The sequence below is a fragment of the Atractosteus spatula genome, chromosome 5, assembly GCF_055471065.1.
Source record: "Atractosteus spatula isolate fAtrSpa1 chromosome 5, fAtrSpa1.hap1, whole genome shotgun sequence".
Taxonomy (NCBI): domain Eukaryota; kingdom Metazoa; phylum Chordata; class Actinopteri; order Semionotiformes; family Lepisosteidae; genus Atractosteus; species Atractosteus spatula.
In genome coordinates this window covers 18872551-18900097 of record NC_142710.1, presented here as the reverse complement: position 1 = coordinate 18900097, position 27547 = coordinate 18872551, and the positions used below count along the sequence as shown (strand labels likewise).

Genomic DNA, 27547 nt, shown 5'->3' with positions numbered 1-27547 from the left:
GCAGAGCAAGACTTTTCAACAAGTCTTTCCAGGGTTGAAAAATTGCCGTCAAACATGAATGAGGACACTTTTTATTCAGTTTCTCAGGAAGGAAAAGGACGAGAAATGCTGCCTCCAATTCTGAATGCTTCAGCTTCTGGGGTGAGTACAGTAGTTTTGCTCTTTTTTTCTTTCCTTTTTGTTCTGTGATGTACTGTATTTCACCTTGAATGTTCAAAAAGAGGAATAGCGTTTGCGAAAGTGAAGTCCTCTCGTTTTCAAAAGGAAGCCTAAAGATAAATAACTAGAATTGCGTTTCTAAAAATGCATTATTGAGTGTTTGTCTTTATTTTTGGGTGGATTTTTGTTTTTATTCTACAAGTGCAATTACTGATAAATTTCCCGTAACGGTTTTTTATATGACTATGTAGATTTGCTTGGAACTTCATGATTTGATTTGTTTAATCTATGTATATTTTATGTATAAAAAAAGTTAACCACTCAGAGATTTCAGTAATATTTAGGTCCAATAGCAAAGAAGGTACACATTTTCAAACTAAGAAATTCATGTGGATAATAATGCTGCATACTATATTTTAAAAGTAACTTTGGACTATGCAGTTATATTGAAAACGATTAGATGATTGAAAAAAACTAAAAATGCCATACACGTCATAGTATTTAAAATAAATATTTGCTTCTTCTGGGATGTGAATCTTGATACGTTTTACATTTAAATTGGACTGTCCGAAAGAATGACGTTGTGTATTGACAGCAGCGTTTGTTCACGTTACCATTGTGTATCAGTGGCCAGTTAATCACAGTACTCCCAAGACAGCTATCGCCACAGCTTGGAGTGAAGCAGTACTCACCCATCTCAGACAGAGCCCTTTATTCCATATTAAACCCACACACACCTGCTTAACATACTTAAACGTTCTGGCGTTTGTCATGCATTTTAACATTGTTAGCATTACTTCATTTTTAAATTTAATTAAATTGTAGGTTAAAAACGATCATTTGGACGTGTTTACCAGTTTTTAAAAACATAAAGGACCTATTGAACTGGAAAGAGTAGTTATGTTTTCTTAATACTATTGGACCAAGAAAAACAAAGGAGAACAAAGATTCAGAAAAAGCACTACTTATGTGGTGTGTTTTTGGAATATATAACCTGTGGCTACTGAAACTTAAACCATGACAAAATCAATTATTTCCCCGCGTTTCACACCTGGAAGATTTCATTTTAATTGTGATTGTTTCAGAACTGATTTGACAGACTTAAATAAACTGTTTTAAAATTCAATATTTTAATTCATTAAAAAAACTATTTTACATAGTTCAATGAAAATACATGAGGCAAGATTTTAACACAAGCATTTTAAGCTCTGAACAAAACTTTTACTGTACTGTGAATCTGTTTTGCTTCGGAGTTAATATTTTGAAAAGGAGGAAGGTGAGATTTAGTTGAATAACGTCAAACCAAACTTAACTGTGTCAGATGATGCTAAATACTTCAAATATTTACTCCATGCTTTCTCTGTTACTATGGAATTCTGTTTACTTTATCAAAGCTGTTGAGTGATTTTGGAAACTTCAACCCGGTATAAAACACTTCACTGGCAGGAAGGTTTAAAGTAACAGATAACCAGCAGTCCTTGTTTGACTGGTACATTTGATTTGAAGAATATACATAGTAAATATTCTTTTACGCATGCCATTTTCTTGGAAGACCTGGCTATAATATTAAAGTTGAATGGTTTAAATTTTAAACCGAGAGTTTTGTATTAAAGTAATGCTTACTTTTGGCTTGTAACCTACTGTAACACTCCATAAACAGTACTAAAATTGTTTTTTTTAAATATATGACCACATTTTCTTTTATGCACCTTGTGATGCTTTGGAAAAAGCTCTTAAAAAGTTATATTTTTACTTCAGTGAGTCTATTTATTTGATCAAAATCTGTGTTTTTATGGCCATAAAGTGAAGCTCGGTCATCTTTCCTGAGCGTGCTGGAATCTCGGAAAAAAATGTCTTCTTAAAATACCTGGTGTCTAAATTACTGACGTCCTTATAGTTAACAGAAGGATATATATTTTTAATGGAAACAATTCTTCAAATTTGCACTTAAGTGCATTTCAGCTGTAATAGGGATAAGTTGGAAGTGAATTAACAAACCAGTGGGACACATAATTTTTTAGACTTTAAGTCATGTCTGGAAATGTCATAACTAGGTTTCCACTTGTACAAGTTTTTTTCTAATAAATACAGTTTAATCTTCACAAAGTAGTAGATGAAGGGAGAAACTTGGAAACACAACATATTTAAACCAATGTTAGAATGAGATAAGCTTAATTGTTCCACAAACTCTAAGGTGACACTTTAACTTAATTTGGCAAGATTTAGCACTAGGCCTGTGGAGTGATGCAGAGCCGTTTTCATCCAGCAAGCTGAGTTTTATAAAGGAAATGTTGTAATCTGGTGGACAGGAGCCACACCAAAAATACTGAAAACATCAGTCTGCTGTGCATAATTAGACTGTACAGAAGGACTGATTTTTCAGCCTGAAAGGTAGTTTCTGGTGTGAATCCGAGTCTTCTTCTCTGACCACGCTGGCATCTTGTCAGTACTAAGCCATAATTTATTGAATGGTCCAAATAAATAAATATGATTTTTCACTGAATGGGAATGAAAAACCATAGCTGTAATGGGTACATTTTTTTTTCAGAAAATTAGTCAGAAACAACTACAGATCTGAAGAGGTCTTGTGGAGATCAGCTGTTATAATTTTATTATTTTGTAAGTAAGGAGTTGGTTTTAAGCTCCATGTGGCGAGCTGAGCATCTACTCGGAGGCTTTGTAACTTTAAAGGCATTATTTCTGCAATGTTTTTAATTGATATCTGGCTTTATAAAGTTTTTTCTGACGGTGTTTATTGTAAGCTTATCATGAAGTTAAAGGAGGATAAATAGTAGTTTTACAAAAAGTAACATCTAGCAATTAAAAAAAAGGGTAAAATAAAGCGTAACACAGTAATTTAACAGGAGAAATGTAAAAAAAAACTTTGTTTCTGCTATAAACAAAGTCCTGTTTCACAGACGTACTGTTTTAAAGGGAAAGAGTGACCAAGTGCAATGATTATCCTATGAAGGGAAGTGTTCTCCACGTGGTTTTAGTAAAGGGAAAGAAGCCTTGTTTCTTCATGTCAGCTGTCTGGCATATGCTTAACTTTATTTTCCATATGCCTTCAACACTGTCCAACCTGTCAAAGTGTCAAAGCCTTCTGGTGGACTTGAGGCACTCAGCTTATCCTGGCAAAGAGTCCATGTTTACTGGTAACAACCGAGATAGCAAATCTTATATCCCACGTGTGAAAGCCCCCAGTTCAATTGGATTCTTTAAAGTATTGGGTCTTTAAAGTGGCATTTTTTAATAGACACCTAGAAAGGTCAACGTACTGTATATACTGTCTTACTCTCTTTTGTATCAAGACTAGCTCTTGTGTATCACACCTAGTTGTTTCTTAAAATTAAACGTTTCTGTTGCTGAATGTACGTTTCAAAAGAATGTCCTGGCTGCAAAATATCCTGGGCCATATGTTGTAGAAAAAGCAGTATTTTCCAGCCATTATAAAAACCACCGGGCAGTGATTCCGCGTGATTTCTGAAACGTACTTGTTACTTAGGACTTTTACGTGGTACGCAATGTGATTTCTCATATGGAATGTTGCACCAGGTTATATTTTGATCTCAGCAGCTGGCGCAGGGTATTATGAAAAGACAGTAATAAGCTCTCATTTGTTTTTATGAATGGGAACATGCGTACTATAAATTTTCATTCTATTTAGATTACTTTCAGAAAATTTAATAAAACAATATCATGTGAAATTTAGTACAAACTAAAGTGATCAGTCGTTATATTTGTGTTTTTTTTTTGTTTTCTGCAGGGCCACTATAAGAGAGACCATATAAAACACATTACTACACAAAAAACAGTGAACCAATTATCAAATTAATTCTGTTCTACTATAGTGCAACAAAGATACAATGCATAGAAAAATATTTTTTCAGCATACCAAGAAGGAAATTGTAGACTCTTTATTGTTAAATAACATTTTTTTTCAAAGTGAAAACACATCTAGTAATCTACTGTAGATATTTTTGGAAATCATAGAACCTATTCCCTGTAGTGTGGTGTGACCCAGAAAGTAAGAAAAGCTTTTTTTTTTAACAGGTCATAATTGTTCTTCAAATTTATAATGTTGAAAAAAAATAGTAAATGCAAAACCTCTAGTGAATGTGTCTAAATCTGGTGTTCTGGTATAGTTAATTTTCCCAGGAATTTGAGAGAATGAGTAGTTAAATTGATTGGCAGGGTGGTGTGGATTTCAGTCTTCCTGCCTCTCAGCTCTTGACCCAAGTCCTGAAATCCTAGGTTTGAATCCAAAATGCAAGACCTTCTGTGTGGAGTTTGCATGTTCTTCTCGTGTCTGTGTGGGCTTTTGCCTAGTGCTCCATTTTCCTCCCCCCTCCCAGAAACATGCTGGCTGGGTTTAATCAGTGTCTCTAAATTGTCCCCGTTTGTTTATGTGTGTGTGACCTCTGTGATGGGCAGCCATCTTTTCCAGGGTTTATTCCCTGCTTTCTGAATATGTTTCAAGATATGAACATTATCCAAAAAGATTCTTTCTCATTTCTGTCAAAATGATTTTCTTTCATTTTCAACTGCGTGTCTGAACTTTTTTTTGTCCTTTTGTGCTACTATTGCAGGGTTTTAACAGGGGAACAAAACAGCAGTTTCCCAATTTCAGCAGTTTTATCTCGACCGTAAACAGGAGGAGAGAAGTAGTGAGCAGCCGAAATTTCTCAGCGCAACTTGTTATCCCCAACGGAAAGCCTGGTAGGTCACACTCTTCAGCTCCTTAGGGCCCGTCCCTGCCGTGTTCCTGTGGAGCGTTACGACACTGCTTGCCAGAACCACTGCCTTGAGAAACCTTGACACATTTGAAATGCCCCTGGAGACATATATATCCATTCAGTCGTCAATAACTGGTCACAATGATCCTGTTATCCCATCTTTATTACAGAGAAGCTGTTTCGAACTATGTCATAGATCGTTTTCTGTGATGACCACATCAAATGCACATGCTACCAACATTTGTTTCTCTTAAAATTCTTAACCTGCCTGTGTTTTGGAAAAAGGTATGAAAGTATGATCTCCCATAAAAGATTACAGGCTTTAGGCTCTCAAAAAGAACTGTTGCTGTAAATGCACACTGAATTCTAGGACCCCTTTCCCTCTGTGCTCATTTACTAGAGAATGGCTACCAGGCAATGTATGTATTTTTAAGTCCTTAAAAACAAGTTAAGTACAATTCATGCCACATCTAATCTTAATGTAATAATTTCAGTGATTATTTCAAAATCATATTGTTTTAAAATACCATTTGGAGAATTGTATTAACTATAATTGCTAACAACTTTTTTCTTTTATTTAAAGTGAATTGGATGTGGCTATCTGCAGTAAATTGAATGCAAAAAATGCCAGTTGTCATACAGCGGATCTGAATTTTTTGTTTCATCAATGCCCAAAAAAGATATTCAAACCATCTTTCAAATTAGAGCCTTATGTTAGTTCTTACTCATAGTTAAAGCTCAGAGCACAGTAGCATGATATCATAAATAGAATGTTTCCTAGCTATAAGCACATTTAGATGTATTTATATTTTCTTGATGAAGTTGCCCCTGTAATTTCTTAGTCCTTTGGATAATGTTTTATTTCTATTTTGTGCTTCTGCCAAGTGCTTTGGCAAATAATCAGTATGGGTCAAAAAGTGAATAAAAGACTTGAGTTAAAAGACTGAGACAAGTCATTGCCAGAATGGTGATTAGCAGTATTGTTACACAGCTCCAGAATCCCGGGTTTGATACCGGCTTGGGGCCTGTCTATGTGGAGTCTGCATGCTAGTCCTGTGTTTCTGTGGTTGTGCTGGTTTCCTCCTTTTCCCAAAGACCTGCTGCTATGGGGGTTTGGACTACTGCCTCACAGTTTCTCGGTCCTGGGTTCCATTCCAGCCTGGAGCTCCTGTCTGTGTGGAGTTTGCTGGTCAGGGTTGATGGTTTCTTCCTAAATGATCCCTTTCCAGAGTGGTTTCAAGGAGACTTCATACCTGAGGGCAGGAGGGGGAAGTTGTTCCCAGTATAACCGGTACTGGCTATAGGACTGTAGAGAAACAGAGCCACATGAGCACAACAGATCATTTGAAGAAACAGATTTCTGATGGGATCTCATTACGTACAAAAGTGATTTCCTTCATGAGCTGATTTGCAGAGCTGTTTAACAGAGGAAAAACACCCTAATAAGTAATTTGCTTTTCATTTTGCATTTGGCATATACTGTAGTGTCAATCAGGAACACAAACTTTAAGATTTGATCATTTTAGTCTTAGGACAAACAAAAAAAAAAAACATTATATTCCCCAGGAGCTTCAAAGGTGGTGTTGTAATTGTGGTAATTATGACTCAATTGAATTTCAAAGTATCTCATTCACCTACTTTGAATTAATTTGTGCTGCTGTATGAACCAGATGTTTGGTTTTCTTTTTCATGTAGATGAAAGGGGTTATGTTTAAGATTCATGTAATAACAATGCTCTATAAAGATGAAGCCTTTTGCCGTTCCTGTTTTCCTTACTTCAGCTTCCCAGGTTGAAAACTGGATCTAGCTGAATCAATGGATACTGAATCTGGATACTGTAAGGTTTAATAATTAAGCTCTTTTATGTGCTCTAAGCAGTATTTGTCAGCATGTCATAAGCAGTGGCACAGTGTACTAAGAGCAAATCATTTTATCAAGTTCTAATCTAAAAAGTACATTTGTGGTTTACACATTTAAAGCCTTTTCCCTTGGAGAGAAACATACACTTTTCCGCTTGCCAGTGCTGTAGGGACTTCTGTTATAAAACTTTCCAAGTTGAATTATTGAATCAGATGTTAAACTGATACTGCATGTCATGTTTGCTGAAGGACAGACTTGATTGTCAGGTGTTCTCTGGTATCAGTGTAGACAGCTCATTGGCTCATCTGAAAGGCTGTCATTGTTCCTGCTGTCTGGTCTGTGCAGCCTGCAGCTGTTCTCTACTGAAGATGTTTCCATGACAACATGAGTACCTCATTCTTCCAGGTTGTGCTGCTTTAATTTGAAGAGAGTCCCGGTTTTGCTACAGTACATGTTGTACTCGGCTTTATAAATGAGTCTCAGTGTTAACATAATATTTTTTTAATTATAAAAACTTTTTATAGCGCTACATGTACTGTATGTCCTCATATCACTGGTTAAAAATGGCTAAACCGAACTGCTTTTTAGCTGAACCAAAGTAATAGTTTAAAAAGTAAAAAAATATATAGTGCCGATTTCTTGACTTACTGTAGATCACCACTAGTACTATGTTTGTAGGTTACCATACTGTAAAAAAAAGTCATAATGTGGTCTTTGTTTTTTATTGGAGCGAGAGAGCTGCCACCTATCCGACAGAAACATCGGATCTCCATAGACACACTTCCTCCAGAGGTGAAGGCCCCTGTTCCCCCTGAACCCATCATTCCCCTCCGCACAAAAACCGTAAAGGAATTCCAGTGAGTGCTATTACTCATTTTACATTATGCGCAGTGTATGGCAGAGTTTTGGAAGTTGTAAGATTGGGAAAGTTATGGTTGTGTTAGTTTTGAGTTTCTTAACTTAACGTTTTGACTGTAGTTTTGTCTTTGGCTACATTCCTACATGTTCTACTGAAAATATGTCTTCTGTTTCAATGCATATTTTTTAATTGTGACATCCCTTTTTTATTTCCAAAACAAGATGAGCAGCTTTTCACTTAAAATCGCAGCCGCAGGGTGTTTTGCAGTGTTTACAGATTAAACTGATCACTGATCCCAGAACCCGTTGACCTCACTTTTCAGCTCCTCCAGTTTAGAACTGAACCTGAAGTGGATTTTTTGTGGTTTTTTAATTATTATTATTATTATTATTATTATTATTATTATTACTACAGACGGTTAACATTGCCATAGCCTTTGAGGATTTTCTTTCTAGTTTTCTCTGTTGAAGAATATAAGGATTCAGACGCCTGTCACAACTGGATATCCCTTTGAGCCTGGAATGTACTGTACCTGGTTACAGGTTTACTCCAGAGCAGCAATGTGTTGTTTATATTGTGGTTACTAAAACTGAACACAGTATTATACATTAGGTTTTATGAGTGAATTGTCATCTTTTAAATAACCTCTTGATTTTGCTCGATCCTATGAAAATTTGCAGAATATGTATACTTGAATTTAATGCATATTCTGCAATGTGTTTTTAAGAATGAAATTTTTAGATTTATACAGTTTTTTATGGCAATATTTTGGATTTATTTCTGATCAAGAGTCCCCTTGCAATGTTAACTAACTGTAAAACAAAGGAATATACTGTACCTGTCATTTTTAAACACAGTTACAAAATAGCCTTTATTCTTTCCAATATAAACCCTTCTCAGGACTGAATTACTTCTTAAACAGATGCTAAACAAATGAAAACCATTTTCCCATTCCAAACAGTCCATTACTGAACAAGTGAAAGTCAACAGTCCTTTTCATATAGCTGTAGAGTCGGTCTCTTTGGTGATCAAATTTCCTGGAATTATCTGTTCTTTGATGTCTGTAATAGGAAAAAGACAAAGATTCCTAAGAAGAGAAATGCTTCTCCTGTCTTCCTCTTCCTCTGGTACTAGATTACTCTGTATTTTGTTCTTCCTGTTTCTTTGTAGACTTTTTTATCCTTTCCTGAGACCTTCTTTTCCCACATCTCTTACCCCATGAAGGCTGATTAAATAATTTGTGAGCAACTGGTTTAGTCTTAGTTAAACATTAGTAAAATTGCTATTTGTACTTCTTCAGATACATAATAAAAGGATGCTCATTATTTTAAATTAAAAGAATCGGGTATTTTGATGTTAAATGTAAACATTTTGTTCCCTGCCGGCATGTAACATTACACTTGAAGAGGTGTAAGTTAAAGCCAACTGACCTCTCTCGTCTTCTAAATGTGATTAAAAGTATTTGAATTGAATGTACTCTGTTCTAGGGAGGACATTGAAAAGGCGATGAATTCTGGGGACTGGAAATCAGTACATGATTTCTACGTGACTACCTTTGACTCTTTCTTGGAACTGAATGCTGCCTTTAAGGTACATAAAACTTGAGTTGGCTTCTGTAAGAACTTAAATGTTGACTCAGCCTCCAATTTTAAAGATTCATTGCTTTCTGAATATGGAGGTCTGAGTCTCAATGAACAAAGGCATCCATAACATCTGGAAAGTAGCACCAAATCATGATATATCGAGCAGAGATTGATAAGGAGCTCTGATTCTGGAATGCCTGCATTTGTGGCTGTTAATTACATGTGATTTAGGAACATGTGGTGTGACTGTTTTGGTCCTCTTCTTCACAGAGCTGGATGAAATTGAAACTGTGACAGTCCTATGCCATATTCATAGAAAAAAAAAACTAAGAAAATTTAAATTTAAAATTCTACAAGTCTTCTTGAGCTTAGTTGCATTAGATGCCAAATAATTTAAGCACGTGAGTGGTAAATATACTGCAAAGACTATGTAAAAGTTGGAATGAAAGATAACAGTTTTAATTAATGTGGACTGTTTTACTAATAATTAAATGCAGAACATACTTCGGTAGTCTAAAATGGGTCTTTTTTCTAGAATATCCAGGAAAAAATAACCCTTTTTACAAACATATGTCTTGTATTTTCTTACAGAAAGATCCAAATGCTCCATTTAACACTATTGAAGATCCAGGAATTAATACCAGATTTGTAAATGCTGTTTACGATGGCTTACTCAATACAGTAAGTATACAAGTGCTCCAACTGAAGTTTATGGCAGAATTTAAATCACTATGTTGATCACTTTGGTTCTTGTGACACTGTTTATAAATTTTGCACTGAGATATTTCAGGTAAAGTGTTTCTTTTTCAAATGTGTCTTATTTTTAATATTATGTCAAAACATTTTATTTAAATATGTTTTTAAATTTTTCATGAAATTACATGTAACTAGATGCATTTTTTTACTTTGAAGTTAGCTCGGCCTTCAGATGTAATTTTACCTTATTGTGCTGCTTTAACATTTTTTCTTTTTTAACTTCTTGTAGCCACAAGACATACAAAAGTCAGTGCTGAAAGGAATAATTAACAGTTTATTAAGAGAATGGAAAGGGTGAGTTTTAAATGTTGCAGCATCTCTTTTAAAAATGAAAAGTGTAATTTGCTTATTATATTTGATTGTGTATTGTTCATTTTAAGTTAAAGGTGATTTGTGAAGTTGAGAAGAGATTTTACAGAAGTCATGTTGTTAATATAACTGTTAATTCAATTCAGATGAAGGTGAATTATACAGCGTGTTTGAGCCCCTAAATGTACAGGTGTCCCACCCAGAGTCCTGCCTTTCACCCTCTGCTTCTACCTACAGTATAACTAAAATAACTAAAAAGTTATTTTAAAAGATAATCTTAAAATAAAAAGATAAGATAAAGAAAAAGAGAAGGTAGTACGAAGAAATGTATTGTTCAGTAACTTTTAAAATTATTTTTCATTATCTAAAAATGACCTGTCCTATAAACAGCAACCTTTTCTCTTGATTCAAGTAAGACTAGGCTTCATTCTTGCATACTGTACCAGTTACACACCTTATTCAATGATTAACATTTGCCTCCAGCTTGCTGCAGTTATTTTTCATCTGTTTTTCTTTCACAAAAGCAGAAGGTTTGTGACATTGAGGAGTCCTGTAAACTGCTGGTTCAAATGTTGGCTATAGTAACTTTTATAGATGGTGTCGGGCAAAAGAACGTGTTCAGTTCTGTCACTTGGTTTCTTGTGTCTTTGTTGTTAGACCACGAACAAAAGATGACCTAAGGGCTTACTTCATACTTCTCCAGGTAATCTTAAAAATAAACTAGCATTTCTAGCCACGGATACGTTGATTCTAGAAAACTAACAAATTTTCAAAAACCATCTTGTGAAAAGAATGATAAGTTATGATGCAACTTATCATACTTTTCTTAAAAAACAGCAGTACACTTAATCTTCTCTGGGAATGTATTTCAGTGTACTTTTGGCTAGCCGACCTCTCCAGGCAATTTGTTTTAATTCTGAATGTTGTTAATGTTCAGTGGTGCTATGCTAATGGTTACACCCGTGTTTCACTTGCGGCTGGTTATGTGCCAGCTGGACAACTCTATGTAACAGAGCAGAAACAAACCTGACGGGAAAGTTACTACTGATAAACCAACTGCATACCCAAATGAAATAGAAAAAAATCGCATTTTTATGACTAAAGGTTCAAGCAAGCCCTTTGTCCTAAAAAGTGTTTTTCAAAATATAATACAGTTAAGTCCTTTTAAAACTCATCTGTGCATTTTTATATTATGCAGAATCCCCAGTATACAAGCACATCCACTTATGTCATATATGCACACCTGCTGAGGCAAATGGCATCTTTGGCTGAGGCAGATCATCATTTCTTGGTTCACTGGTTTAAAAAGTAAGACAAGTTGTATTTGCTTTGCCTTGTACAGGTTTAACATTGTCAGTCGCCATCAATTCTCTAACTCTCAGATAAATGTCAGATTCTGGATACTATGGCTGTAAGACATCCTGTTATTTCAGTTGTCAAAAGATATGTAATGATATGTAAACTGACTTTGGGGTCTTTAAAAACTTCACAGTAAAATATTGATAATAGACCAAAATGTTTTTGAGTTTTGCATTTTAAAAATAAAATTACTTTAGAGGTAAATCTTCAAGTTGGTTAATTTCATGATGCAACAGACTATTTCAACTAGTAGTAAAATAAATTAGCACTAAGTACTAAATGTTCACTTATGGTTATAAACTGTACTATTCATACAATCTGCACGTATTTCATTGCTACATAAGTAAACTGCTATTCAGACCTTTTAATGTAAATCTGAACACGTTTGCTCAATTAAGCTTTTTCCAGTTGAGAATATAATCAAAGGAAAACTATCTTCTATGTTGATGTTTCTGGGGGGGATAAGTAACTGATTTCCTAGCCTGTTGCCATGTTGTGTGCCCCAGGCTGTCTCAGAGGAGATTCAAGCAGCTGGTGGACAGGCTCCTCCAGTTTATTTCCCTGCGTCTCTTCCCTGCCAAGCCTGACGAGCTGCCCTCCATGGTAAAGTGTGCCTGGTGGATTCCTTCAGCAACCAGAGTCCTCTCCTTGCTCAGTGAGTGTCTGGATTGTTATCGGAACCAGTGCCTGTTCTGCTCTTCTTGGAGAAGTACAGTATATTTACACTACATGCATGTCCTGAAGCACATAAAAAAATACAGTAGTGTCTTGACATTCGCAAGGCTTTGGTGCAGAGAACTGTCACCTATAGCCAAATTCGCATATAACTAGTCCATCCCTATACCGTCGCATAATGTCCTACAGTATGTAGTATGTACGGTTAAAAGACATGAGTAAACCTCCGTTATGTGAATATTAAAGCCAATGCATTAGTACTTTAAGCTGATTTGAATAACATTGATCAACTAAAAGAAACAACAGTAATCACAAATTTATAGTAATCAGCTAAAATAAACCACATGAATCACTCCTCTGTATCCAGTGGATGCCCGCACTTTCTCTCTCTGCCTTTATGATTAGCACACCTTACTGTAATGAAACAGGCAATAAAATTGTCATTCAGGCTGTAAAGTCGTCTTCAGTTTGTCATTCACCACACCTCCAGCTCAGAACTGGGAGTGTTTATTACAGTACACCAACAAGACCACATACTTTGATAGGCAGCTGGGAGAGGATCAGTCACTGCTTAGATTTGTGGCACAATCCTATTCTGTTGCACCGCTAAATTGAAAGTTGCAGTTAACAGCCTTTTGCTTGGTTTCATCCTCCTCTACGGTTTCTTTCATACAAGACCTGTCAGCCAGACTGAATAGCAAATTTACAAATGTTAAGTTTGCAGATGTCTAAAAGCCTACTCTACTTGAGTGTGCATGGAGTAGAGCTGATTTACTTTAATATTGTCTCTTTTATCTTATCTCTTTATCTTATACATTTCTATGTGTACAACTATTCTACCAACACACATGGAACAAATATAGGTATAGGTCCTGTAGCATACACGTTGCTGTTCAGGATCCTTACTCCAGCTGGTTTTCTGTGCCTCTTAATTTATTAATAATTCTTCACCTTGGAGAAGAGTTCAAAACTACTTATGTGAATTCATATTGTTTTTGTCAGGAAGACTGTCACCAGCTTTGCAGCTGCAGTAGAATAAAAGACACAATAAAGGCTGATTGATGTTTTATTTTTGCCATTCTCTTCAAATGCCCCCAGTTTTCTGTTCTGTTATTTTAAAATGCTCTAGACCATGCAGCATAACCGCTTCCTTAAAATTGAGTTTGTTTCTGTTTTTTCAGACGCCGCAAATACCATTTCTAATCCTCCACTTATTCCCTTCACGGATTTCTATAACTCATCCCTGGACCACATTGACATCATGGAAGACTATCAGACTTGGCAGTGCTATGGAAATTCACAAAGGTGAGCAAAAAAGAAAAAAACAACAAAACCTGCAGGTTATCATCTACTCAGTTTTTTTTATCTTTAATTGTTTTTTTGAAAAGGTAGAATGATAGTGCCCTCTGGTGTTCTTAATGTTGCATGATCTGTTAAAAGGGAATTGTTAAAATGAAAAAATGTTTGAAGTATTTTTTTTCTGTGTATTATGTAAACATACGTATAGAATATTGTTGTCAGAATTGGAACTGTGATATTTAACCATTAAATAACCAAAGACTGAAAAAGAACAGTTTTTGTTCTTCTCTATAAAGCAAAATCAAATGAATGACAATAAAACATTGTTTTGCAACTGAGCACATTATCAGCATGTGATTCCCTGGTATTTTTCTCTCCCACTAGGTTCTCTTTCTGCCAGTTCCCTTTTATTCTCTCTATAGGGGCTAAGAAAATGGTCATCCAAAGAGATTCTGAGCAGCAGATGATAAGCATAGCCAGGGTGAGTGGCCATCAAATATCAGGTATATCAGGGCTCCTTTACCTGTGGCTGTTCCAATCCACTTCAGCACTTTGATGTAACCTGCTCCTTAATTGTCAAATTCTTGCTAATCATTAATTCAATAATTCAGGAGCTGGCTGGAGAAAAATTGTGGAGTGGCTTCGAAGGTCTGCACATTGCATGTGCAGAGAGAAATACTTTTTCTCTGTATTTCAAGATAGAATGAAATGGTTGATGAATTGGAAAATGTTTATGACCAACAGCAATGTAAATAATCTGTGAAGTCTGTATAAATAACATTTTGTTTATCCCCTTACTGCATTTCAAGAGTGGAAGGTATGGTCAGTTGCGTAAATTGGAGTTCCCTCAATCCTGGTCTTGGAGATTCCAAATCCACATCTTATAAGTCGCCCTGATTCACCTCTTTCTTTGAATAGAAAAACTAATAAAATGTTAATTAAGCAAGTGTTTTGTTCAATTCTAAGAGAACCATAGTCCTCACAGGCAGAAGGGTGTTCAGATTTTTGTTTCCAGTGATCTAAATTAATTTAAAAAATCAACTGTTAGGAATTGTAGTTTACGTGTTTCAGGGCTTTAGAATTGGATGGTGACCTATTGTATAAAAGCCCTAATCTGAATGTATTTTTTAGTAATGTCATGTGTACTGTACTATACTGTATAGCCTGTTCCAGGCTGATTTGTTGTTCACCCAGAGAAACATCTGCAGCAGCTGTTGCACACTGCCAGATCAATTCTGCCTGATACACAGAGTTAAACATTCTGATATATTTCACTTATTTCAGCAAAGCCTTGTGGACAAAGTGTCTCGCAGGCAGAGAGTTGACATGAACCTGCTATTTCTCAACATCAAAGTACGACGATTGCAGCTAGTTAGAGACTCACTGGATGAGGTAACATCTTTACTTTCAATGAAACTCTTTTGCTCTTGAAGTTTCTTTTGAATAGTAGGCTTACTTTACTGCTGAACAATCTTCACTTTAATCTAAACATTTAAATTTGTTAAACATGCAGTAATCTAAAAACTACACTAGTGTTATTTGTTAATAGAACTCTGCTTCCTTTCTGCACAATTGTGACCTAGTACTTAGAAATATATGGACATCTTCCAACTGCTTGTCTGTGTTTCATGTTCTCATTTTTCTTAATGTTTAAACTATAAAATCATTTAGATAGCTTATAAGAACATCATGACATTTTGGAATTTTTTTTTCCAGTTAAACACCAGCTGCGTTGTGTTCGCTTTTTAGGATTTGTAAATGTTGCTGCTTAATTTGGAAATTAAGATTTGAATTCATTGTTTAACTTTTTTCAGCTATCAAGAAAAAGGGCAGATTTAAAGAAGAAGCTGAAAGTTACCTTTGTGGGAGAAGCAGGTTTAGACATGGGTGGCTTGACAAAGGAGTGGTTTCTCCTGCTGATTCGACAGATTTTCCACACAGACTATGGTGAGGCCGATGAAATACACACATGCAGTAATCTCTGTGTGGCCCAGAGTCAGTGATTACACTATAGACACATGAAGAAAACTCCTTACTGAAGCAGCAGGCAAGGTTTTGCAAAAGAAATTGGAAATACACTTGTTAGTGAATTATTTTGATGTAATAAGGGCAATTCTGTTTGCTGTTCAAGGTAGTAATGAATGAATTACTAAAAAAAATTTAGAGTGCGATTCTAGTGTCTCCACAGTTGCTTTTAGATTAAAAGTTGCTTTTTCTTATCTGAGTTGTTCGTGACCTAATAATTTGTCTGCTTTTAAGTAAATTCAAAAGTGAAAATGTATTTTTAAATCTAAATTGCTTAACCTTTCTGTTTTGTTTTAATTAAACTCTTTTTAATTGTGTGTTACAGGTATGTTTACATACCTGAAGGAGTCCCACTATCACTGGTTTAGTAACTGGAAGTGTGACAACTACTCTGAATTTCGACTGGTAGGAACTGTATCCTTTAATGCTGGATAAGGAGTGATGTTTATAGTATGTCAATTACATTTCTTATGAATTTCACTACATGGTAAAATACACAGAATAACATAGAGACATATCTATAATGAGAGCAAGCATTTATTTAATGGCCATTTACTTTTATTTGTGATGTAACTGCATAAACTACTGCATTACAGTGATAGTAGCTAGCAGGACACAATTCAAGTATTATAAATCATTTGTTCATCACAATCTTTAAATGCCTTTGCTGTATACTGTATATATTGGTACTTGCAAATGTGTTTATTACAATTAGAATGAACTACAGTCTATTTGACAGGATGGGAAAAGGCTAGAAAAATATTTTGAGACCATTTAAGTGCACCTGAGTATTTTCTTAAGTTTTGGACAATTGATAAATTACTTTTTATTGTTGTTGTAATTGGATTTTGTTTAAAAATGGGACAGTTATAAAGGGTAAATGTAGATTCCCTAAATCAAAAAAAAGGATCAAACCAATTTCAGTTTGTTTTTTTACAGAAATCTGCATTGAATATTTTGCACAAAAAGTTGGCTCGAGTGTGGCAAAGGCGAGCCTGTATAAAAAAGGGAGTTTGAATGCTCACCAAGAGGAAACCTCAGTTTTGGAGCAGCTGTTCTGCCTTTCCTCAGGGTGTGGAGCAACTGAGAGATGAGTGTCAGAGTGACTGCGTTTGTTAAATACAAGAATGATTCTTTAGAACAAGAAAGAAAACTAAAATGTGACATCAGAGAGGAAAGCCTAAAACAGTAGATAAAATTTGACACTGTAAGAAAAAGTCTAGTTGTTCACGAAATGATCAGGGCATAAGCACTCCAGTCTCTCTACACTGAAATACCAGAAAAATATCTGCCAAATCAAACCCCCAGGTTTTTCAGAAGACTTTAACTGTTTGTGCTGTACTTTTTAAATTATTTAATCGTGCTCCTGATTTAACAGAAGCACATGCAGAATTTTTCTTAAATTGAATTTCTGATGATATCTGATCCACCCGTTTTCTTTTCTTTTTTCTTTTTTTGTTTGGCATGATATGAAAAAATGAAGCTCATCGCAATTTGTTAAAATCAGAGTTTGTATAAAGCCAGCTGACTTAAAACCGGAATTCCCTCTCAATGATATCCCATGAGTGCCTTACTAGATGTATGAAAAACCCAGATCTCCAGGCCCGTCTGACACAGTGACAGCAGATGTGGCTCAGCCCTGGAGCCTGGAGCCACCTTTTGTAATTGCTTTTGCACAAGCCTTTGGGATTCAAGCTCTGCGCTGCATCCCAGTGCAAAATCTCTTTTCAGAACGCTTGCTAATCAGTTCAGTATTGCTTCTGATAACCTGTATATTATATGCCTTATACTATGAAAGTGCTATGTAACAAGTCCTGCTTCATAGAATCCTGCGTGTGGTTTGAATTGTAATATAAGCTGTCTGCTGTGATGGAGGTTTTTAATTTGCCTGGTTGGTCCACGTTCCTGTGGTTTGCTTGGCTTTTTTTATTACATCACTTCAGTCCTCATGGAATTTTCCTTCGGTCTGCAACAATGTATTTATAGTACGGTATATTAGAGCACAGCCAGTACCCTCAGCACCTCAGCTGTGTAGTTTAAGTGCTTCCATTGCAAGATACCTGCATGTGGCTGACAACCCTACTGCAGCTGTTTGCATTTTACAGAGGGCCCTTCTTCAGATCCAGTAGACTTCATGCAGTTACTTCAATATGTTGTATACATGCTGAGGAAAAAATAAGCTATTAATCCAACCCAATTAAAAATCAGCAGAACCAGTTATTAATTGATGCAAGCACAATAGTTTTCACCACGTGGACTTCAACATAACAACAAACTTTCCTGGCAGCATCTCAGTTACCACAAAAAAGTGATTTGTGTATGAACACAAAGAAAAACTATACAGTATATCAGAATTGAAAATCATTACTTGTTTACACCCTTACATGGAAATTTTGTGTCTTGTTTATGCTTTAAAATCTGTCTGACTTTATTTTTTCTACCACAAAATTGGGTTCATACCAGATAATCGTCTTCCTGGTATTGTTCTTAACAAGTGCTGCTTGTAGCTGATGGGTCTGGCTGTGTATAATAGCATCACCCTGGACATCAAGTTTCCCCCGTGCTGCTACAAGAAGCTGCTGAGTCCTCCCATAGTGCCTTGCGACCAGAACACTCCTGTGGGAATTGCTGCTCTCACCCTGAACGACCTGCAGCAGATAATGCCTGTAAGTGCAATATGCAGAGAGCCCTTCAGCATTTAGCTGGGTTCATTGTAAAAGTTTTTCTTTTTTTGGAATTTTTAAATGGCCGTATATTTTTCATCTTGTACCACAATAAGTTGGGAGTTTCAAGAGGTCTGTCTGCTCTAACCTTCCTACTGGCATGGGGACTACACGCAGGTCTCCCCAGTGACCCACAGGGCTCACTACTGCGCTCCAGCATGTGTGCAGCAGTGTGTTCAGCCCAGCCATCTCAGCATGCCACTGTGTGGGGAATGCTGGTCTCATTGGGAAATGACACAACCCATTCTTAGACCTGCAATGTCCGGACTTCTACTTTCCAAGCAAGTGCCTTTCAATGACTAAGCCACCTTGGAGCTCCTGTCAAGTATGTTTGTTTATTTAGATGTGACACTTTTATCCAAGGAAACTTGACATTTGCACCCATTTATACAAATGTATATTTTTACTGCAGCTGTTTGGGTACAATACCTTGCTTTGGTTGAAATTGCCTTGCTTTAACATCTTGCACTGAAACATGGAACAATGAGCAACTCTAAGGCTGTTTAGCAAGCATGTTTGAACCATGTGCTTTGAGGAAGAAAAAAGTTTGACGAGAGAGACATATAATTCTTACTGAGATGGCAAACTCAATACTATAATTAAGTTAATTTGAAAAGGTACTTAAGAGCTTAAAGGGCTTAAACGCAATTATGTTTTGCTTAGAGAGGAAAAGGAACCTTTTCGATATGTTAGAGTAGGTACTCGTTGAAAGTGGTGTAAAAAAACTTAACAGTATAGCTTTAATTATTCAGCTCACAACATCTAATTACTGTAATTTTATATAGCAGGCAGGAAAACATTTGAGATGCTCTCTGAGTAAGATTTCTCACAGATGTCTTTCTTAGCCTTGCCAAGAGCTCAGACTTACAGTAGGTGTAAAATGCCGTTTCATTGATATCATATCCAAAGCCAACATCCATTTCCGACCTCTTTATCATTACTCAGTTGAAGAAATCCTTCTGTCAAGAATGGTTTAATTATTGAGTATTATATACTGTAGACTGATCTTATAGTGAATGGAAACAGTTTATGCTGCTTTTGTTCTGCAACAAATGCTTCACTCTGGTTTTCTCTCACCTTCCTCAAGTCTTCCAAATGAAGGTTATACAAAACATGTTTGTTTCCTCAAACGGCAGGGCACTATGTGGTTTGCAATCTGTTAGGGAAAGGCCTTTTTGCTGAGCCAGCATGTTGAGATAATTGGGATGTGTGATAATTAGTCTATGCTTGGAGATCTGAATGCTAAACCGTTCTTTAGTCTGATTAAACTAGAGGTTTATTACTTATTTTCCAGCTTCTCTTGGGTTGTCTGATGCAGCTGGTGAATTTGCACACCTACAGTAGTTATAAGGATAGAATCACATGGTGTTGTGCCACCAGGGGTCTCTCTAGTTAAGCTTTTATAATCCTGTAGACAAGGACTTCATTGAAGTCATTTAATACACTAATAAACCAGAGACGATACTTTGTTACCAAATGTTTGTAAATGGAGTCCCTTTAATGTTTTGTATTAAAGATAATAATTCAGAAATTCAGTTAACTACATAAAACCATACATTTCAGATCACTGTCATTAGGCTTCGGAGTAGATTTTCAGTTCTGCTAGATAATCTGCTTCATGGGAATTGGGCATACTTTAGGGCGTTGCTTTCTTCCTCTTGCTTGCATTAGGAAGAACATTTTCCTCATGTGGTTAGATGAGGAAACTAAGCATTTGTAATTCTCAGGCATGGCAGGTAAACAAGATCTTGTTCAGGAGGGAAAATACTGTATAAAGAAAATAAGGTCCAATTTGTAAGTTTGCTTATAGATTTTATATCCATTTTTGGTTAAATTTATATTCTGCATTCATGATAATACTGTAGATTATTTTATCTGCATGACATAGCAAACACACCCTCTGCACAGACTACCCTAGTCAGAGAAACAAAGTAAAAAGAAGAAATGTACTGTCATCATGAAGAATGTGAGCTATATAAGACTTTAACATTTTAACAGTATTTTCTCTTATTCTGTTTTTGTCTGTAATTTCTGTACACAATCTGATGACCAATGAAAATGTTACGACATGATAATTTACAGTATGATCAAGATACACATTCTTTTCAGATTTTGGCTAGTGTTGCTTTTTAAATATGCATTTTCTATTCCATTAAGAAGTATCTATGTTGTATAATTTTAGGAGCAATACCCACAGGTTTGCCTCAAAAACTAAGGAGGCTATTACTACCTAATACTGAGGCTTGTGTGTTATATCTCTGCTTATCACAGAGCAATTTACCAAAGGAAATTGATTTCCCAGCAGTCACAGCTTTATTAAGTGTTGTCTCCCCCACTTCTCAAGGGCAACTTTCTTGAACTAGTTTATACTTTGTAATGGAGCCTAAAATTGTGATGAACCCATTTTCAGAGTCATTTAATTTTTTTTAAAGAAAGTAATCCTTAATGCAAGGCCTCTTTTACACCATCTTTGTATTTCTGGCTCCATTTTAATTGAACTCTGTGAGCTGTTTTAGTTAAAAACAACTGTGTCCAAATGTGCCAGACTCTGAGTATTTAAAGGACAACAGCATACAAGTTTAGATTAAGATTAATCTGCTCTCCTAGTAGCTCCAGGTATCTATATACGTTTTTAGTTATTTTTTACACATGAAAACACAGCCTCGTCTGTATTGAGACAAAAAGATCTTATGATGACCCACAATGTCACCAGCTGCTATTGTGAATACAGTACATGTCTTGTCTTTTGTAAGGAGATTTTACTGCTTGTTACTCACCTAAAACCACAAATATGAAAAAAATGTTTAGTATTGGAGATTGGAAGATGAATCTCCAGATTTCAAGTTATGGATTTAAGTATTAATAATATTTGCAGTACAGAATTGCAGTTTTTTGTTTTTCAATTTTCAGGAGCTTGCTCATGGATTTGAAGAGCTCCTAGCTTACGAAGGCAACGTTGAAGAGGACTTTTATTCAACATTTCAGGTCAGAAATAGAACCTTTGCTAGCTAAATTTAATACCTGCAGTTTGTAAAGTTTGTGTCAATAGGCAAAGAACATAAACTCTTTACAGATCCTCAGCCTGGCGAGGTAAAGAGCTGAGGTATAAAGAATCACGGAGTGTTTCACCTGTGAAATTCTCTCCACATTCTCCAGTGTGGACTGGAATGACTTCAGGTATACTTATTCCCCAAAATATTGTGTTTTAAAAGGTTAGGTTTTTTATTTGGAGAAAAATGACAAGACAAGTATTCTGATTTACCATAACTGTGAAGTTTGTATTTTTTTTAAGTGAATCGCAGAAAAAAAGTTGGGATAATAGGAATGTGTATTTCCAGGTTTACCAAGAAGAGCTGGGAGTTATAAAATCTTATAACCTCAGACCAGGGGGTGACAAAATTCCTGTTACGAATCAGAACAGGAAAGGTAAGTCTGCTACAGAGTGGCTAACTGTAAATTATTGAAAATAAGGAAATGCCTTTTATTTCTAAATTTGCAATCTGTAAAATCCGATTTAGTTTATAATAGCCTGAGAGTTGCCTTTTCATGTCTTGGCCTTTTCCCCAATGAAGAGCTGTTACCTGTATGTTTTTTTTGCAGAATACGTTCAGCTGTATATTGATTTCCTGCTCAACAAATCCATTTACAATCAGTTTGCAGCCTTCTATTATGGGTTCCACAGTGTGTGTGCTTCAAATGCCCTGATGGTAAGTATAATTGAAATTGATTTATGGTTGGAATTTTATTCTAAAGAGTTTATATACAAGGGTTCCCTTTGTGAAACCTTTAAAGAAAATTTCAACTTACTTTTTCTATTATAAAATGGAAAGCATTTTGAAAATACAAAATTTCAATGTTAGTGACAGTACTTCAATTATTTTTGTTGTTAGATTTCAATTAGAAAGTGGTCTAAAAGGCAGTTTTTGGCATTTTATTCAGAATTAGGAGGATTTTACCTCTTAAACAGGTTCTAAGGCAAGTGACAATAATGTAGATACAAGTACAGGCATGGTTTACTTTGCTGTGCATGGGAATGTATTATTAATTGAAATTTGATGTGTTTAAATATATCTCACAATCTTGGAGTCAAATCTGAATATTGATTTGCAAAGCTATAAATCTGGCTCTAGAAGAAGCACAAAACACTTGATAAAAAACACAACTAAAAGAAGGAAATTAGTCCTTGGTTTGCCTTGTAGAGGAAACTTCAACACAAGCCGTGGGTTTTGTTTTTAATTCTGATTGATCTTTTTGCTGAGCTAATGTCTAAATGAATCACGAGCAGCGATAGGAGTGTGGAAAAGCTTCTGCGGAGTGAGCAGGGTCTGAACCGAGCTCCCAAGGGTGGTGCGAATGTGATCACAGGGAACTCTGCTCTTCAGTGCGAATGTCCTTGACTAAGCTTTTTCGGTGCTTAGCTTGCCCTTGGCCTACAGTACTTCCGTGCTCATATAGTATCTGTTTATTGGAGGTTGGTTAGGGTAATGCGTATGAAACAACTCTAGAAAGCGTAGATTTAAACGTGGTGAAATACTGAGTGGGAGACCCTTCCCGCATTTCAATCAGCCAGCACACAAAGATTCCAGTGTGCTCATACTACGTCTGTTTTGGCAGAGATCGAAGGACTGCTCTGGTAAGAGAAGCATGGAAGCATCTTTCAGTGTGTCCTTGATCTGGGTCTCTTTGTTTTGCTAGACATCCAGTTTAGTACAATTTAATTTTGTGTCTCGGGGATTCTGCTATTTTGCTTTCATGCTGATACATAACTAAAACATATATTTCCAAACATGTATCAGTCAATGCTGCACACTTTTTTATAGTGCATTTTTTCGCACCACAGTTATTATTAGTATCAGCTCAGAAATAATGAGCTATGCTTGTATGTCTGTCAATATATTTGAGAAAGTCTAGCAAGGATAGCAGACATAGACCTAATATTCCAAAAACATTTCACAGGAATAAAAGAATACTCAGTAACTTCACTCAGTGAGTTAGGCCCAGTACAGAACAGACTACGTGTGTGCTGTCTCGGACAATGTAAATCACTGAAAGTTGTTAAAGACCCAAACCACAATGTGTTTGTTTTGGTAAAACTCCAGGTTAAATTTATCTGTGACACATTTCTGTTAATATTAATACGTTAGTAATATGTTAGTTTGCTTTACTGTAGGTTCTGCTGGTTGCAGACAGAGTGAGCTGAAATATTTTAACAATTAAAAAAAAAACATTTCAATGTCAGTTAGTTTTTGCAGTGCATGTACATAAGCCTTCTATTTTACTGCACATTGTTTGTGTTTTCGTTCTGTTTTACAAAAGCCCAAAAAATAGGAAACAGAGTTTAGGTTCCTCCCCCTTGCAACAAGACCTCATTCAGAGACTTTGTGTAGCAAATCTGAATAAACATGAGTTTAGTTGATTGTTTAGCTCCTTAAGTTGTTTTTATAAAAAGAAAATGAAGTGTATTAACTGTATATTTGGCTTAAATATTAAACTTTTTAAATAAAAATACATTTCTTTTCTGTATAAAGTATGTATACATCATGGAAAAGAGAATTGAGAACCTGGAAAGAAAAATATATTTTTTTAATTCTCTTTGCTTAACCCCCCTGAACTCCCTGGGCTTCTAACTGGACTATGAAAGCTGACTTAAACTCCACGGCTTCTGTTATTTAACTTGTATTTATCTTTCCACTGCCTGAATAACTAGCTCTGAAGCAGAAACAACTCAGCTCTATGCTCTAGGATTTTCTGAATTACTTGGTGCCTAGAGTTTTATCTCGCCATGACCACTTGATGAGTTTCTTTTTCAGAAGCCAGGCTTAAAGTTTAGTTAAATTTAAGTTGTTTTATTGTCATATCCATTTATAGACTCATTTGAGAACAAATAAAAAATACACACATTATATGTGATAGAAAACAATACTAACAAATGTAAGAAGGGTTGTCTTGGAAGTGGAGGGAGAAACATGTCTTTGCCAAGCTGTGGGATCAGTGGCGTTGGATCTTTGCATATTGAGAATTAGGAAAACCCTTGTCTTGCAGTGTTCCTATAGCAATAACACTGCCTGATAACAGAAGAAGACAACAGGGAAGGTTATCTTTCAGACTCTGTCTTCCAGAGACTACAGGTTGTGGTGGTGTAATATTCACATCACTTTACATAAGCAAACTAAACTGTTCTGTGTTCTGAGTCATCCACATACTGTACCTATAATTTCATCAGCTTTCTTAATTTGTTTTAGGCCAAAGCAACCATTATAGAAATGAACACACACAATAAGTGAGATGGAAATTTGTGATTGAGAGAAAGAACACTTCAGAATTGGAGGGTTTACATTTTTATTTTCTATTTTAAGTGGGTTCTTTTCTGGCTTGCAGTTGCTGAGGCCAGAGGAGGTCGAGATGCTGGTGTGTGGCAGTCCAGACCTAGATATGAGTGCCTTACAGAAAGTCACTCAGTATGAAGGCTACAGCAAGTCAGACCCAACCATTCGGTAAGCACAGCCGTGACTCACTGTGAAGGCATTCAGCTGACTAAGCCGCAGAATGATTGCTTACAGTAGTAGTGGTCTTTTTTAGCAGTTTGGTGTAGCATTTAAAGAAACATACTCACATAACAAATATTTTGCCATCCGTCTTTAGTATTAGTGGTACCAAAAAGACATGGAAAGGAGCTACAAGTCTGCAAGGATTCATGCTTCTCCTAACAAACAAGTCTTATGCACTAAGACAGAAAGAACTGTTACCGAATGCCAGTAGATTACTGGTGGTCTGTAATCATTTTAATGACATAGTTAAATTTAAGAGCACATGTAACACATTATCAGCTTTTTTATATAAATATAAGCATTGTTAATTGTTGAGAGTAGATTCAAGGAGATTTGAACTTTAAACAAGTGCTCATTCATCAAATTCTGTTTCCCTTTAAAACCACCAAACAATTCTACAGTTCAGCTGCATCTTCAGAACAGTATATTTGATCGGTTTTTACTATAGTTCAGTTGCACTAAATTCCACACCCTGCCAAATATTAGATGTTAAAATGGCTGAAATAATGTTTTGACTGATGTCCTTGTTTCCTTCAGCTTTTTCTGGGATGTTGTGCTAGGATTCCCCTTGGACCTACAGAAAAAGTTGCTTCATTTTGCCACGGGCAGTGACAGAGTTCCAGTCGGTGGAATGGTTGACCTAAACTTTAAAATCGCTAAGAATGACGTCTCCACTGATTGGTAATTTTTTAGTAACCATTGTTATGTGAAAGTTTTTCTTAATGTAATTATGGAATATATTACAAGGAACCTTATTTGTTTATGCAGTTTAAATAATTATCAGAAGACATTTCATTATGTTAAAGGCGCAAAGTACTTAGCTTTACATGTAAAAATACCTTTGTCTCCTCTGTGATATTTAGAAAGCAGGACAAACATTCTTTGCGTTTGTCCCTGTGTCAGCTTTGAGAAGGAAGCTGGAATAATTGAATGAATGTCTCTGCAGTAATAGGTTCTGAAGCTTCACAAGGAAGATGTGTATAAATGTAAAAGAACTAATTTGTAAGTAATAGAATGAGGAAAACTATTGTACAGAACTTCACATCCAACTTTAGAACATCAGAAGACAAATTTACTTGTGAGAAAAATATTTTAATGATACATAATAATGTACTGGTTTTCTGTCTTTTCTTCAGGTTACCGGTATCTCACACTTGTTTTAACCAGATTTGTCTGCCACCATACAAAAGCAAGAAGGAACTGAAACAAAAGTTAACTATCGCTATCTCAAACACAGAAGGGTTTGGCCTGGAGTGACTGCCACCTGCATAAAGCTTGAACGTTCCAGAAACAGATTTTTTATTTTATCCCAGCATTAGAAATACTATACTCCATTGAAGCTGGGTAAGATTTATAGTGTGTAATAATGTTGTATGTTTTTTAAGTGCCCTTGGAGAGAGATTGAAGCTTCACATAATTATTTAATTGTAGACTACACTGTACACTGAGTAATCACACCAATTACAGGTTTTTGCCCTGTTTTACAGAATAGCTTCTCCTCCACTGTCTACTTGTAAGGAAAAGACAAGGGTTCTTACCAGTCATTTTCACACAACAAATAAACAGAATGAAGGGGGAGACCTTTTCTAGAAGGGAGGTGATGCATAGCTGAAATGATGACCTTCGATTCCTGATTACAGTCTACAGGAATAATGCTTGATACTCCTGTTTACCTCACTAGAGACATGAAGTGTCTCTGGAGAGACTCATAAGCATATTTATAAGAAAACACATGTGTGCTTTGGAATGTTAAAAGTTAGAAGGCAAACAGATAAGAAAACAGAGGTTTCATTACATGTAGCCTGTTAATGAAACTGTCTTTCAACTTTAATGCCTCGATTACTTTTTATTTCAAGCTTGTGATTCTAAAATTACTCAGAACCTTAGTGCCTAGTCCTTTGCCTTATCTTTCTTAGTGCAATCAATCAAAATGCTTTTCTGAAAAGGCATTATTCTCCTAAACTTTTATCTATATTCCTTCTTCAATGTTTGAAGTAATGTGCCACAGTAAACAGACTAGGGAACTTTGTTGTTTTTGGAAACAGATGACTAAATCTAGCTAAGACAGGGTTTGGCTCTGTGATAAAATGGTAGGCAGACTGTCAGATTTGCTCTGAGGGAAAAACAATTAAATAAATAGGGTTTAAGACTCCTGGGGGAGGAATAGAGAAATGAATGTCATTTGAACTTGTAGAAAGTGTTTAGTATACAGAAAATCTGTATCTCTGCAGGATATCATTTTTATGGTAGAAAGTGATTGCTGTGATTCTTGATACAAATTTTAGACAAACAGCTATTTATGCTGAGATTTGTAACATTTTATAAATGAAATGCTTTATACTTTCTAAAATAGTCTTTGCTATTATTATGTATGTCTACAAAGTTGTGTCACTTGTGTGTTTTTATTTAAACTTAATAAGAATATTCATAAAACATTTGCTATAAGTAAAGACAGATTTAATATGTGATTTTATCTGTAGAACTACGCTGCATTGAAATGTAATCTTACATACCTCCACCAAGCATCAGTACAATGGTAAAAATGACACTGGTTTGTGCAATGGTTATGTAATATTATTACCCATGACAACATAAAGATAGAGTAGCTCAATGTTGTTAAATTGTTTTTTGAACATTAGCAATTTAGGGGTATGTT

General features: G+C 35.7%; 1 protein-coding gene across 1 annotated transcript; it reads left to right on the top strand.

The window, feature by feature from the left end:
* hectd2 (HECT domain containing 2) lies at nucleotides 1-27241 on the top strand. The gene is made up of 21 exons (XM_088916321.1): nucleotides 1-141; nucleotides 4749-4878; nucleotides 7486-7612; nucleotides 9102-9204; nucleotides 9789-9878; nucleotides 10183-10247; nucleotides 10920-10965; nucleotides 11461-11570; nucleotides 12128-12276; nucleotides 13478-13601; nucleotides 13980-14076; nucleotides 14880-14987; nucleotides 15410-15542; nucleotides 15946-16034; nucleotides 18128-18286; nucleotides 21254-21328; nucleotides 21682-21769; nucleotides 21944-22050; nucleotides 24722-24837; nucleotides 25429-25572; nucleotides 26028-27241. Exons 1-21 carry the CDS (start codon nucleotides 55-57, stop codon nucleotides 26146-26148), a joined length of 2268 nt encoding a protein of 755 aa, XP_088772447.1. The 5' UTR covers nucleotides 1-54; the 3' UTR covers nucleotides 26149-27241.
* The last annotated feature ends 306 nt before the right edge of the window (nucleotides 27242-27547 follow it).

What these genes read in the sequence shown, in the direction of transcription:
- hectd2 (XM_088916321.1), top strand. Translation starts at nt 55, where the DNA reads ATGAATGAGGACACTTTTTATTCAGTTTCTCAGGAAGGAAAAGGACGA. An exon ending in TTATTAAGAGAATGGAAAGG is followed by an intron (nt 10,248 to 10,919) that starts GTGAGTTTTAAA and finishes CTTTGTTGTTAG; the next exon opens with ACCACGAACAAAAGATGACC. An exon ending in ACCTGCAGCAGATAATGCCT is followed by an intron (nt 18,287 to 21,253) that starts GTAAGTGCAATA and finishes TTCAATTTTCAG; the next exon opens with GAGCTTGCTCATGGATTTGA.